General features: G+C 49.6%; 1 protein-coding gene across 2 annotated transcripts in view; it reads right to left on the reverse strand.

Moving 5' to 3' along the window:
* Positions 1–10,704, reverse strand: part of DOCK2 (dedicator of cytokinesis 2) — a 345,180-nt gene extending 334,476 nt beyond the window's left edge. For both annotated transcript variants that reach the window (XM_037127870.2, XM_037127869.2), the window contains exon 1: positions 10,582–10,704. In XM_037127870.2, the coding sequence (XP_036983765.2) occupies positions 10,582–10,624 (43 nt within the window). In that variant the 5' untranslated portion in view covers positions 10,625–10,704. The remainder of the gene's footprint in view (positions 1–10,581) is intronic.
* Positions 10,705–15,134: the final 4,430 nt, after the last annotated feature.

Below are 15,134 nucleotides of genomic sequence, written 5' to 3' on the forward strand. Positions count from 1 at the left end.
AGGAGGAGCTGGTGCCCTTCCACCAACCAGGAGAGGACATAGAAATTACAACCTCTACTGAGCAGCACCCTGAGAGCCAGCTGATTCCCAGGACTTAACCCACAGTCACCTACTTCGTCCTTGTCATGCTTCTTGTGGTGGGTACAACTGTCAGGTGCTCCGTTTCACAGAGGAGGACACTGAGGTACTGTAAGGTCACGTGCGGAGCCCGGGTCACACAGCTAGGAAGGGGCTGAGCCAGGACTTGACCGCGGGCAGGCTGCCTCCACAGCCCACTCCCTCAGCCTGCGGCGGCAGCACCATCCTGCCACTCACTGGTGCGCATGTCCTCAGCGCCTGCTCTCTGTCTGCCAGGGGCCTGCTGGACCCCCGCAATAACCCCACGGGGTGCACACCACTGTGCTTAGTTTCCAGTGGGCCGAAGTGGCATTCCCAGCCAACGAGAGGAACGCTGGGGCTCCCGGGAGTTCTCTAAAACGGCGATTCTCCACTGGGGACATTTTCCCCAAGGGAACATCTGTCAGTGTCTACAGGCATTTTGGTTGTCGCGACCCAGGGGACAGGGGAGGGGAAGAGCTCCTAGCACCCGGCTGGTAGAGTCGGGATGCTGCCTAACACCCTGTAACGCACAGGACAGCCCGTAACAAAGGATTATCTGGCCCCAAGTATCCGTACAGTTAAGGCTGGCAAGTCCTGCTCTCACACATCCAGCTGAGATTCACGATCTCCTTTCCATACTCCTGTAGGCACACACACATGCACACGTGCACAAATGTGTGTACACACTCTGCTGTGTTCACACACTCACACACTGGAGCTGGAAGAGAGGCTTTGTCATGAAATCCACCCCCAGCCTTCAGTCCAGGGAGTGCCTGGCACTCCGCCGGGGCGAGAGGGAACGGCCCCTGCTCTCCTGGAGTTTTTGTGCGGTCCAGCTGAAGAGACAAAATGAGCACACGAGAAACAAGAAGCTGTCTTCAAGGCAAAGGCCATGCTGTAGGCCACAGCAGCTGTGGGCTCTCAGAGGGAAGAGACCTGGAGGGGCCTCATGAAGGAAGTGCGGCTGGAGGGAGAGGGCGGGGAGAGGGGGTGCAAGGGGAAGGACTAGAGCCAGAGCCCCGAGGAGGCGGGTGGGGAGGGAGGCGGGTGGGGAGGGAGGCGGCAGAGGAAATGAGCTAGACCTGTGCAGTGCCGGGATGAGCACCCTGGGGCCTGATGCGGTGGCCAACTCCAGGGGGCCAGGTGTTTGGAGAAGAGCTCAAGAACACCCCATGTTTGGCTGTACTGCCCTCATGGGACCTCCTCCAGGCAGGGAATGAGGTAGCAGTGAGGACATGAAGGGAAGATGGGGCAACTCTGTCCATCTGAACCTTATGAGGCACCAGAAGGTGAAAAATCTCCAATCTCTGGCCCCCTCCATCCCACCACCGACTGCCCACTCATCTGTCTACTCACTTATCTATCCATGCAGATACCCACTCCATCCATCTATGCATCAATCCATCCACCCACCCACCCACCTATCACCCAATCAACAGCTACTAACTGAGCACCTGCTTTGTGCAAGGCGTTATGTGCTGGAACAGAGCAAGAACCGCGGTATTGCTGCCACGGAGTTTCATTCTATGGAGAAGCCAGATATTCCACAGGGGCTGCGGTGGAATACGATGGGGGTGACGGCAGGAGCCCTAGGAACACGAGCAGCGCACACCCCCCGACCTGTGAAACAGGGACGTCAGTATGAATAATGGTGGTGTTCTTTGCTGCCTCCGGCAAAAAGAAAGAAACTCCTAGTGGACTGTAAGCTTCCTGAGGGCAGAGCCTGTGCCTCTTCCAACTCGGGGCCCCAATACCCAGCTCAGGACCGTCAGTTAACCCAGGCTTCCTGAACTTAATTGATCCGAAATGACTATTAAAATGGCTTTCTCATTCTTGGCAGCTCCTAGCTCCACCCCGACCCCTCTCTTTCTTTCAAGCCCACGTCCAGTCCAGGAGGAAAACCCCATTCGCTGCACCTACAGCACACGCGTCCAGATTCCCAGCACACCTCCCCTCCTCCACTGCCACCCGCCCCCCAGACGTGGTCCACCACCAACTCTTGCCTGGTTATTGTGACAGTTGCCTTAGTGGCCTCCCTGCTTACACATTTATTTTTGTTAAGATTTTATGTATTCATTTTTAGAAAGAGGGGGGAAAGAGAGAAAGAGGGAAACTTCCATGTGAGAGAGAAACATGGACTGGTTGCCTCCAGTGCCCGACCTGTCTTTGATCAGGACCAAACCCGCAACCCAGGCCGGGGCCCTGACTGAGAATCGAACCAGGGACTTTTTGCCTTGTGGGATGGTGCCCAACCAACTGAGCCACACCAGTCAGGGCTCCCTGCTTCCGCATTTAATCCCCCTCTACTTAAGCACCACAAGCTACTAGGATGATTCTTTTAAAACGAAACAGAAGATTCTACAATTCCACGAAACCCTGAAATGCCCCACCCATTCCATTCGCGGTAGAAACCAAAGTCGTTGCGGCAGGACCCAGGTGCTACTCAGCTCCCCCCGCCTTGGAGAGCCATTTCCCACCAGTGCACCCCTGGCTCGCTCTCCTCCAGACACACCGGCCCTCCGCACATCAGAGGGGCTCCCTGCTCAGGACCTTGGCGTTGACTTTCTACTCCATCTGAATGCTTTTTCCTGAAGAAACTCCCTTGCTGCCCCCACCAACAGGGTGAGCAGCAAAATCCGAGGTTCTAGGCAACCCTCAGGGTTCAGCTGGCACCAGGTACGCTCCTCTTCCACAGCCCAACATGCCAGTCACGAGGCCTGGCACTGCCCGCTGACTCCAGCCCAGCAAATGCCTGCTCAGCATGGCTCCTGCTCAGACCCCGTGTGGCATCCTGGGCCACGCATGCAAGTCAGAAGTTCCACCTAGTTTAGCCTCCGGCCCGAGGGACCCCGTGTGGGCAGGGGACTGCTTAGTGCCCTGGAGCGCTGCCTGGAGAGGGGCCTGGGGAAGTGCCCGCACTGTTAGTCACGCTTCCCCACATCCCCAGCTTCCCTGACGGAGGCTTTAAACAATGCAGACGCTGACAGTGTCCTAGTGGGGTCAGAAGGGCAAGGGATGACTTTCTCCAAGGAGAACAAAAAACTGAGTCAGACTGGAGAAGCTCACAGACTCAGCTGACTGCTTTCCAACTCGCACCAATTAAAGGAATTGAGAAGAAAGGAGAAAGCTCCTATTAAAAGGAACATTTGTGGTGTCTCTACCCATTTCCCTCTGGAGTTGGAAGGCGATAAACATTATCATTCCCTGTTTGCAGAACATTTGCTGTAAAACACAGACTGTGGCGCCCATGTGTAATTAAGTATTAAATTAACAGCCTGTAAGCCTTAAAAAAAATAAAAACCCACAAAAACCCAGAGAGAAGTCCAAAGGTCCAGAAGTCAGCAGAATATTATGGTGGCTACACTGCCTGTCTCAAAATACAGCAGCAACATAAGGGTGCTGATCTCAGAGGGGAGCAGAGTGCAGCCAACACAGTCTGTCGAGATCCATTCAAACACAAACATTATGGTTGGGTGCCAGAGGCCCCCAACTAACGAGGGCTCAGTGAGGCTAAGGATTAGGATAACCTTCTATGCGGACTCCAACCTCAAACAACCCCCAGTTGCTGAAACACTGGAAAAGAGGAGGAGGCCCAGGCACCTGAGAATTGATAGGAGGAAGGAATTAGCTTCCCGGCCCAGGTGTCTTTGCTGCACCTGACTAATTTCTGGGGACCGGTCCAAAGACACAGTTGGCCACCATAGCAAGGACGCGTGTACTAAGATCTGTCCAGGCTTTTCCTTTGGGACCCTTTTCCCCACTGCTCCCGAGAGGCCTTCTCGGGCTGCCTATTTAAGACCCTCCCTCCAGTATTTTCATTCATGAACGACGCTCCTTTATTACAATAATACATATCACAATCGGTGATTGTATGATTATCGTGTTGTCCATGTAGTTCTTTTTTTGTCTTCCCCACAGACTATAAGCTCCAAAGGGTAGAAACCATATTGGCCTAATTCTAGTAAATCTCAGTGTCTAGCTTAGTGCCTAGCGCGTAGGACACACCAAGCAAGTATTTAAGAAATAAATGAAGAAAGAATGAGTGAATGAATGAACAAGTTAGAGAGTAAATGAGGCTTTGTATCCCTCTTCCGTAAGTGTTGCCTTTGACAACACCTGGTCTGTCTGTAGCAGAGTCTTGCTGTGATGTATCTGGGTTGTCTGTTCCACCCATGCCTCCTACTCAAACAACCTACCCCCACCCGTGGCTCAGGCTCAATGAGTAGCATAGGGTCTCCTGACCCCACCCCAGAGCCCCAGTGTATCGGACCAGGCAGGGGCAGCACCCTGATCAGACTGGGACCTGATCATTCTTAGGCAGGTAATGATCTCCAACTTGAGTGGCCTTTCCTTAAAAAGATGAGTCAGCCACACATTCTCTCTCAGCACTTGGACAAATCAGCACAGAGAGAAGACTCAGTAGATACGTGAACTGCAAAAGAGTGCAGATTAGGGCGGGTAGCACGTTGGGGCCCCCATCCTGGTGTTATCAGATGAATATCAAAATCAGAAAGGAGCACAGGGACCTGGAGTTGGCCAGGAGAGAAATTAGAAGGGAGCTGATGTGTTCAGAGGACATGGAAAGCTGCGGACAGAACGGCAGAGGTTTGCAGGACTCCTGAGCTCAGGCCCTTCCAGGAGCCTGCCACCTCGGTTTCCTGGGTTTCTGCTGGATCTCCCCTGACCCTTAAAACACATCACTTCCCCCTCCGCATGCGCGTGTGCCCCACACAACTTTTTATCAAACTCCTTTGAGTGCATCTAGCGCCTTGTAATGAGAACCTGTGCTGCAAGGGACTGCAGCACCCACTGCCCACCCCGTGTCTGTCCAGCTTGGCAGGGACTAGCTCTGTCCAGGGTCCCGGGCTGCATCCACATCGCCCGCCTCCCTGGTCAGATTCAGCCACATTCCCCCATCAAAATGTGGAAAAGACCCCTTCTCCACTTTTTGCAGAGCTTGTTATTATTTGAATTGTGCCCCTTCCTCCAAACAAAGGGCGTGTTAGAGTCCTAACCCCCAGCGCCTCAGAACGTGGCCTTCTTTGAAATCAGGTCTTTACAGAAGAGGTTAAACGGGGTCATCAGGGTGAGCCCCAACCCAATATGACTGGTGGTGCCCTTACTAAAAGGACACTTTTGGAGAGGGACACCAACGTAGGAAGGATTCCGTGTGAAGGTGGAGGCAGAGATCAGGGTGATGCCCCTACAAGCCAAGGAACACCAAAGATTTCCTGCAATGCACCAGAAGCCAGGGGAGAGGCCTAGATCGGATTCTCCTGCACGGGCCTCTGAAGGAATCAACCAATACCCCCCAACACCCCACACAGGCACACAACCATGACTAGAGACCACCTGCATGGAGAAGAGGTTTCTAAGCAGAAGTGAAGCCCCCATACAAATCTACCTGGCAGGCCCGGCTTCAGAGCAAACAAATACTTTACCTACACTCACCCACTATCCCTGCCTCGAAGCCTTCTTTTACAGCCCCTAAATCTCATGCCACAGACCACAGGTCGTCTGGTATCAACTCAATTCTTGTCCCCACTACTGCCATAAATTAGTATGTTGAAGTCCCAACCCCCAGTACCTCGGGATGTAACCATATTTAGAGAGCAGGTTTTTAAGGATATGATTAAGTTAAAATGAGTCTGTTAGGCTGGGGGCCTAATCCAGTATGACTGGTATCCTTCTAAGAAGAGGCAGAGACACCCGGGGGGAAGCATGCACAGAGGGATGACCATGTGAGGATAAAGTAATGAGAAGGCAGCTGTCTACAAGCCAAGGAGGCTTCAGGAGAGACACCTGGGCACTATGGGCACTTTGGTCTTAGATTTCCAGCCTCCAGAACTGTGAGAAAATAACTTTCTGTTGTTTAAAACACCTAGTCTGGGTATTTTTTTTTTTTTTGCATGGCAGCCTTAGCAAAATAATATATCATCTTCAATATCTTTCTTCCTTAGGAACAGCACTCCTAATTTTTAGCCTCCATTATAAACTACATGTTCTAGCTTCCCTTGCAGCTAGGTAGTCACATGATTAGGCATGGGCCAATAGGATATAAGAGAAAGCGTCAAGTGGGTCATGGCCTTCTGGTTGCCTTCATTCTTCCTGCTGTGTGAAAGGTGAGCCTGGCAGCTGAACCTTAAGCAGCCAGTGTGCTTCAGGAGGCAGAAGCCTGATGCCAAGGAAGCGGTGTAGGAGACAGGATGAGACTCTCTACCACCTCTTCGCGGACCACTTATTTATAGGCTTTCTGTGAGGGAGAAATAAACTTCTAGCTTGGTTAATGCTACAATTTTGGAGGTTTTCTGTCACCCACAGTCACACTTAATCCTACCTGATACAGTTACTTATTCTTTCTCTCTCCTCCTTTCCTGCCATCCCATCTTTCTTCCAAAGAGAAAGCTCTCATCACTGACGAGAGTCTCAGGCAGAGGGGATTAAGACAGTAAAGGCCAAAAGAAAATGTTAAATATATACTGTATTTTGCTGTGTATAATGTGCACAATTTTGCCCACAAATTTTTGAGGGAAAAATAAGGATGCACATTATACATGGGTAGCACTAATTCCAAACCTATATAAATGTTTTTAATTCTTTTATTTATGCATATGAATTAAAATTGTAACTATAGAAAGCAATAATGATATCCATATGCAAAAATTATACCCTGGAATATGATAATTGGTCTTACATATAAATAAAAAATTGAATTAAAAAATTTAAATGAAAGATTTGTTCCTGAAAGTTTGGGCCAAAAACATGGGTGTGCCTTATACACGGAAGTGCATTGTACAGGGCAAAATACAGGACTCCTACAAAATTAACTACGCACGCAGGCAGTGGAGAGGTAAATTCTGTTCTTCTACTTTATCCCTGTCCTTCCCCCAATTAATTATATTGAATTCTTACAGATGACAACCTGCTCAAAAGTTTCTCTGCTCCCAGAATGAAGTCCAAATTATAAGCTTCGCACTCGAAGCCCTTCCCAATCTGGCGATAATCTACATCCCCAATGCTTTTTCACTGCGAACATCCTCTAAAACAGAAGCAAAGTATATATTGTTTAACCCCAATACCATACACATTTCAACCTGCTGCCTTTGTCTATAATGTTCCTCTGCCCGGGTCCCCTCCTAGTGTGGAGTGAAGAGTCTAGGGTCTGAATCAACTGAATTTAAGACCAAGCCCATGTACTTTCAAGTTTGGTGAACACTGAGCCTCAGTTTCTTCATCCGTAAACTGAAAATCGTAATACACGGTCTCACAGAGACATTCGGAAGCACCACCGACAGGATCCCGCACAAGATGGGTCTTGTGAACCACAGAGTGCTCCGTTTTGTAAGGCACGGCTCTCCCGAGCTTGGCATTGGGGAGCACTACCCTGTGTCTCTCTGGGCCCCGCAAATATTGGGTAAGCCCCTTGCCCTCAGTCAATGACTTTCATAAAGACAGCCAACACTCTCAGGGCTTTTCATGCAGTGGCTTTTCACAACGACCTCCTGATTATCATTAGGACCTCCACATCACAGATGAGAAAACAGGACCCGATTTCAACGTGGTTCTGATGTCATCGCCTGAGCTTCTAACTGTGCACACGTATCTCTTCAAGGGCAGAGGCTGCGCCTTTTCTTACTCGTAGCCACAGTGTCTTGTCCCTGGAAACTCCTACCACACCTCTACCCGAGGGTCCTCTCTGGGACTCTGATGGGTCACTTGTTAAGGCTCCAACACAGAAGGAAAAACAGCCTGCCAGGGGTCTACATGAGGCTCACCCTGCCGCCCACCAAGCAGCAGGGGGAGCAAGAAGCCACGCGGGTCTGGTGACGAAGCGGCCTCCTGCAGAGCCGGCCGCCCAGACAGACGGACTCCAGCAGCCCGCACCACTCGGGCCAGAGGAAGCAAAGGCTGCATCGCACCCACGCTGCAGAGGAAACCGAACAGGAGCGTAAAGCTCAGGCTCCCCTTGTGTCGGGCCTGGGACTCCAGAGACACTCCAAGGACCCCCAATCCTTTCAGTGGCTCCACCTCTTTGTCTTCCTCTAAGCCTTCATATTCATGGACTCAAATGCTCTTCATAAAAGAACAACTTGACACAGAAAAGCAGTAATGCCTAGACTTACAATGAGAGAATCAGAACACAGATCTGTCTGCAAACCGTGATGGTGTCAGAACTCAAACCTGAACTGGTTTCTCCCTGGGCACTGTCCTTTCTGTTGGATGACCCCAGTCTCCCCTCTCGTCATAACCCTAAGCCCTGCCTTTTCCTTCCGTCCACCCAGAGCCTGCAGATGAGGGGTGAAGCTGGCAGTCCCTAGGTCTGACAGTTATGAGCACAGAAAAAGAGATCCCTTTGATGAGCAGGCACTAGCAGTACCCTCTGGCTCCCTAGCGGGTCACAGACCTTCTGACCCCCATTAAATAGAATCTTCATACGTCGGCATGAAAAATGTCTATGCCATCAGCTCAAGAAGCCTCCAGGTCTGGAGCCTAACAGCGTTCCCAGACCCCAAGCACGTAAGTGGGACTGCTTCTGTTACGGAGGGTGAGACCCCACTCCACCCTGTCACCACATCCCATCCTGTAATGTCACGTCCTCAACTGGGCCTCCCTGCAGAGGGCAGAGTCTAAAAACAACAGTTCTTACCACTTAGTGAGGATAACTTTATGCAACTGTCATTCTTGGAACATTGTGTGAATTAACTCCTTTAGTCCCCCACGACCTGAAAAGCAGGTGCTGTTATTATCCCCATTACATAGACAAGGAAACTGAGACCTGGAAAGGTAAGTAACTTGGCAAGGCCACGGGGCTGGGAAGTGCTGGGGACCGGAGTCCAAGAACGGGCAGCCTGGCACCAGAGCCTGTGATCTTCACGGCGCAGGGCCCACAGAGCAGGAACACGCTGCAGCCCCTGGGACGGAGGGTGGGGCTCCTTCACCACCCCCAGTCTCCCCCATTAACTGCCCTGGCTACCCCGGACCACCCACGCTGTCCCCTGTCTGCCCCGCAGGCACCTTTGCTTTTCTGTCCAGCAGCCCTCCACACTGGCTCAGCATAAATCTGTTCACGACCCTCCCCTGCTCACAAGCCCTCTGTGGCTCCCCATTGCCTAAGTGGAAAAAGTCTCAGCTCCTGGCCTGGCATCACGGCCTTCTGAAATGTAACTGGGACTTGGTCTGGGCATAATCATCCCCTTCAATGCACCCTCCCCCCAAGGCTGAAGGAGCAACCCCTTTTCTTTCCTGGATACACACCACCTATGTCCCACCTTCATTCCTGGACCACATCGAGCCCTCTACCTACACTGGCCTGTGACACTGAATAGTGCCCATCTTCCCCTGAGAAGAGTTTCAACCCAATACCCCCCAGCTGGAAGGGCCAGAGTGAGAGAACCTTTGAAGTTCAAAGTGGTCTTCATGGAGTCTAGTCCAAACTTTCCATTTCATAGATGGAGAAAGTGAGCCCCCTGGAGGGTCTGGATTATGTATTCTCTGGATGGGGACTACGTACCTTAAGACAGTGCCTAGAGTACAGTAAGTGAAGGGATGAATGTTGAGTTCTCCCAGGCAGCATCTTGGTCACTCTCCACACTCCTCTGACCTGCTCTACCCTCCTCTCTGTGGGCGGTGTCTGGTATCTGCCTGAGTAGCAAGCCTTAGAGAGGCTTTTAAATTTACACCTAAGTTTGAAAACCACATTGAGTCTATGGGGATTGCACCACAGATGCCACTTAGAGGAGTCCCGGTACCTGAAGCCTCCCTTCCCCCAGCCACCACTTCCGCATGAGCTGAGGCAAAGGCCTCTGGGACCTTAGATGGCTGAAGCCGATAAGGCTGGCTTCTTGGATATCCCTAGTTAACCTGGTGGGAGCCTCTCTCCCCCAGGCTCTCTAGGGCTGAGTGAAGGGTCCCTGCCCTCTAGCCCCAGGCCCACACAGCCCTCTGGGCTAACACTCAGCCATATCAGAGGTCACCTGACCCAGGAGGAACAGGCCAGGGAAGCAGGCAGATGGGTGCTGCTTCGAACAGAGGTGTAGGGAAGCACGCTGGGCCAGGCAAGGGCAGCCCAGGGAAGAGAGCAGTGCTCACTCTATAAGGCCAAGTCTGCAGACAGGGAGCCGGAGTCCCCTCCTTGGACAGCGGAATCTGGCACAGACAGCCCAGCTGCCAAGCGCTGGGCTGGGCCCCATCTGGGGAAAGCACCAGCTTTTTCAAGAGGGGGCAGCTTGCAGCGGGGAGGGAGAGGGTGCGGCTGAGCACAGCCTGCTGGGCAGGGTGCCCACCTTTCTCTTCCACTGCCCCCTCTTCCCCACCCCGCTGGCGCACGGCAGGCTGAGGCAGCCACTGGTCCCCTCAGACCTTGAATCAGCGCAAACTACCAGCACCCAAGCTGCTAGCTGCTGGCTCCCGCAGCATCTTTCTGCGCACGCTTCTCTGGCCACCTGCCCTCTTCCCAGCTGCGGACCCCACACCCACACCTACCCACGCCATGCCGCTCCTTGTCAGTCTTTCGCCAGGGAGCCATGCTGGGCCGGGGGCCTGTGAGCCCCTGGAGTCGTCCCGCGGGGAAGCAGCCAGGGGGTGGCAAGGCGCCTGCCAGGCCCCACTTCCTTCCTCTTTTCAAACTCTCTCAGGCCCGCCCTCCCTCCTCCCTGGGGAGCCAGCTCCTCCTCCCTCATGGTGAGCAGGGGCATGTTAGCAACCTAGAGGCTAAAAGGGCAGAAAGCCCCCTGAAAACCTAGGGCCACCCCAAGTTTGTCTCCTCCCCAGATGAGCGGGCAGAGGCCAAGCAGGTACTTGGGGCCACCCAGGCCACCACCACAAGTGGAGGAAGATAACCGGGCCTGGTGATTGACCAGAACTCCCTCCCAGCCCCGGCAGGAGCACTGGCGTCAGATGTGGGCTCACATCTACACGTCTCATCACTGTGCAACCAGGGCATAAAGGCCTTCGTTTCCCTGAGCTTCAGTGTTCTCATCTGTCAGATGGGATGTTAGTTCCTACCTCGTGAGATCACTGTGACAGTTAGAGAAGACAGTGCACGCAGCAGGGAACACACAAGTGCTACTGTGAGGGTCAGAGAAAGAATGTATACAGTCGGTGACATGCAAGAGTTAAATAGCCACCAGAGGGGAAGTCACTGAGGTTTTTATCCTTTTGGTGCCGCAGATGCATCTGAACATCTGATGAAAACTCAAGCTCTTCTCTGAAAATACACACACGTGCAGGACTTACCAGCAAGGCCAGGAGGCCAAGGGTACCAGTGACAGGGACCCCAGGAAAGGGCCCAGAGTTAGGCTAATGGAGACATGTCTTGGGGGGGGGCCCTCATTTTTGCTCTGTGAGCAGATTCTGTCAAGAAACAAAAAAATGTCTCTTGGATCCACAGTGATAAGACTGAACTGAAAGTCTCCCTGAGTTTTCTTTCTTCATTCATAACTCACATTGCCCCTTTCCTGCCTTAACCAGAGAATCAATAAGGTAAATGAAGCAATACCGCAGCTGATAGGCAGCTATGGCAAAATATTAATTTCATTTTTTCAAAGTGATTTCCTTTTCAGTGTTTTTGGCAGCACAAATTGGGGAGCATCATTTACAGTGAGCAGCTGGATCAGTCAGGACTCCGCCAGAAAAACTGAAACATATATGAACACGGGATTGGCTAAGCAAGTCCAAAGTCTGTACAGCAGCCAATACAAAGAAGTCTGGAAATTCGCAGGCAGAAGCGGAAGCTGCTGTCCGCGGTTGGAATCTCTTCTTTTTCGAGGGAAACTCAGTTAAGGTCCAACTGACTGGATCAGGTCCACTCAGATTGTCGAGGACAATCTCCTTCCCTTAAAGTCAACTGATGATAGATGTTAATTATAGCTACAAAATAACTGCCAAAGCCACACCCAGATTAGTGTTTGATAAAATAGTTAATCAGGGTCCGCAGTCACAACGAGTGACTCATAAAACTAACCACAGCAGTAGTGTTACAAATTGGGACTCTACATGAAAGGTTGGAGAATTTTTTCCATAAAAAATCAGAGAGTAAATATTTTGGCCTTTGCAAGCTAAAAGGCATAATCGAGGCTATCATGTAGGTACTTACATAAGAGAAGCGAAATCAAGTTCCCATGATTTTTATCAATAAAATTCAAAATTTGATATAAATAACTGAGTATATTCCCTTGTGATACTGGTCAAGAAATAAAAAAAATAGTTTTGAGATCACTTTTCATTTCTCTGGAGTTCAAAGTTAGTGTTCCTTTTCATCCAAATAGACTGCAACTTCACGTGTTAATGGTGATCTGTAACTTTATTACAGATGTCTAGGCCCTTGTACTGTTATGCTACGCCTGGGAAACCTGGGTCACACTGGGCCGTCTACAAGGACAATTTGGGGTCGGGCTGACCATGCCAGAAAGACCAGTGGTGTGATGTACACAGACAGATGTGAGCACTGGGCCCCGCAATGTCGGCTGATCTGGAGGTGGAGATGGATCACGTGGGCAATCAGTCAATCGATCAATCCCGCCTCCGTGACAGATCCCCAATACAAACTTCTGACACTGAGGTTTGGGTGAGCTTTCCTGATTGGCACTACTCCATCCGTATTGTCACACATTGATGCCGGGGAAAGTGACGCACCCTGACTCCATGTGGGGAGAACAACGGAATCGCTAGGCACGTCCCTGGACTCCACTCCACACTCTTCCCGTAGGTCCCTTAAATCTGCGTCCTTTCTCAGTAACAAATGGTAACTGAGCCTGACAGCTGTCAGTGAGCTCTACAAGCCCTTCTAGGGAACTGTTGACCCTGAAGGTAGTCTGGAGACTCCCCCAAATTTGCCAACAGGCGTCAGAAGTGAGAATAGTCTTCCACTGATTGCACACCCTCTAAACTTGGTAGTTGGCTCACTGAAACACTTGGCTAAAATTCTCAAAAGAAAGTACTGCCAAGTACTCATATCAGTCCGTGAGCATAAAATTTTATTAAGCATTTTCATTGCTCAGAAGGCATTTATAGTGTTCTATTAAATCTCCTCTTGATGTCTGGAGCATGTCATTATGCTCCAGATTAATCATTTCCAGTTGAAAGCAAGACAGAAGCTCCTCAATTGCACAGTTAAATAGATTTGGAAACTTAAAAATTTCATTTGCACTTGTATTGAGGTCTGAAAAACACCGCTGAAACTGTAGTTTGAGCCTGGAAAATGTGTTCACTGAAAATTTGTGTAGAAATGGAGATCTCACTTTTTGCTTTAATTTCTGATGACACAGGAAGTTTTAAAAGCAGCTCAGTATCACTGGTTGAAACACTGATTGTCATCAAAATGACTTTACCATGGTATTCTGCAGTAAGCTATTGTTTTGCTTTGCAATTTTGATTGACTCCCTTAAGAAACATTATGAAATGTTCAGCAAAAGCTAATTTCCAAAGCTATCTAGTGTTCAATCATAGTGGTTGAGGGCTCTTCTTGTTTAGAAAAATTTCAGTCCTGAACTCTGAGCTCAAAACACCACGGGGGACTTATCACTGTGAATCCGGCTGCTCTGTGGTTGGTACGGCAAGTCCGAATATTCAGCTACCATGTTTGACAAAAGTCACAAAATAGACAATGGTTAAGTCCACAAGAGCTAATGCAATTCACCTTTGACACAATTGGTTCCGTAACATAATAGACTGAAATATTTTCCACAAAATACCTTCTGATGAATAATAGGGGTTAGTATAACCTTCAAACGCTTTACGTTTTCACAAGCTTTCTAAATTTGTCCAAAGGCCTTTTTCTGCTCCACACGTGCATTTACTGCCAACAGTTGTCACCTATATTAGCAGATTCTACTTCAGGTTGTGCTGAATTACTGTTTCCTCATTTTCTTTAGACATATCTTTGCCCATATTTTTTTCACATGAACACTTCTTTGGCTACTTTTTCATTCACTTCAAAGTCAGCACTGACTTGTCAAATGAACAACTGAGCTGTATTCATAACATGTGGCAACTCATCAAGAGCCAAGGAAAACCACCAGAAATCACTTACCTTGCTGTTAAACTGATTGTCATTGATGTCACTGTCAGGGTCTGCACTCCTCAAGCAACAGCTGTCACCCAAAGGCTAGAAGTCTTAAACCACTTCTGCAGACACATTTCACCTGCTGCTACAATCAAACATAATTAAATTAATCAAGAACTGTCCTTCCTTGTGTACTTAATAAATGAACCACTTGAAGACTTGCTTCGATTACAATCCTATTTCCACTTTTATAAAAACATTATGCTGTGATGAGATGCTCCGTTTTAAATGTGCTAATTTGTCTGGCCATCACTTTCTCGCACTTGGAGAGTTGTGACGTGTGCTTACTCTACTGTGGGGTATTCTTTTAGCACAGCTGCAGTGTCATGGCAGAAGAAACACGATGCTGTCCTATCTAATCGACCACAAAATAAATCCACGTTCCACTGTGCCTTAAAAGCGTGGCATTTGGATCCCACTGTACCTTCTTCTTTCGTTTTGTCTTAGTATGATGGCTGTGGCACAGGCAATTAAAACAAAATGTGGCTGTACAGTGACAAGCATGGCCCTTGAAACACTGAGGAGTTGAAATCGCATCCTTGAGATTTCCAGGTTGATGGCCAGCACTGCAAACAACGCGAGCACCGTACGAGGTGTTCACTGCAAGTGGTCAGCTCTGCCGTGGCGGTATGAAAGCAGCTATAGACAGTTCGTGAATGAATGAGCCTGGCTGTATTCCAGGAAACCTTTATTCACTTATGGATGATGAAATTTGCATGTTATATAATTCCCACATGTCATGAAACATTCTTCTTTTTATTTCTCTTCAACTATTTAAAAATGTAAGAACTATTCTTAGTTCAAGGTCCATACAGAAACATCTGGTGAGTCAGACTCCGTCGATGAACCATCGTTTCTCATCCCTTGCTAGACAAAATTCTATTCCCTATAAACCCATGGTGACCTAAGAGATACTTGTTTTTCCTCTTAGGTTTCTTTTTCTTTCCTTTCTTTCTTTTTTTAATCCTCACCT

Source organism: Artibeus jamaicensis, unplaced genomic scaffold (assembly GCF_021234435.1).
Source record: "Artibeus jamaicensis isolate MK-2021 breed Jamaican fruit bat unplaced genomic scaffold, CSHL_Jam_final scaffold_3151, whole genome shotgun sequence".
NCBI classification, from domain to species: Eukaryota; Metazoa; Chordata; class Mammalia; order Chiroptera; family Phyllostomidae; genus Artibeus; species Artibeus jamaicensis.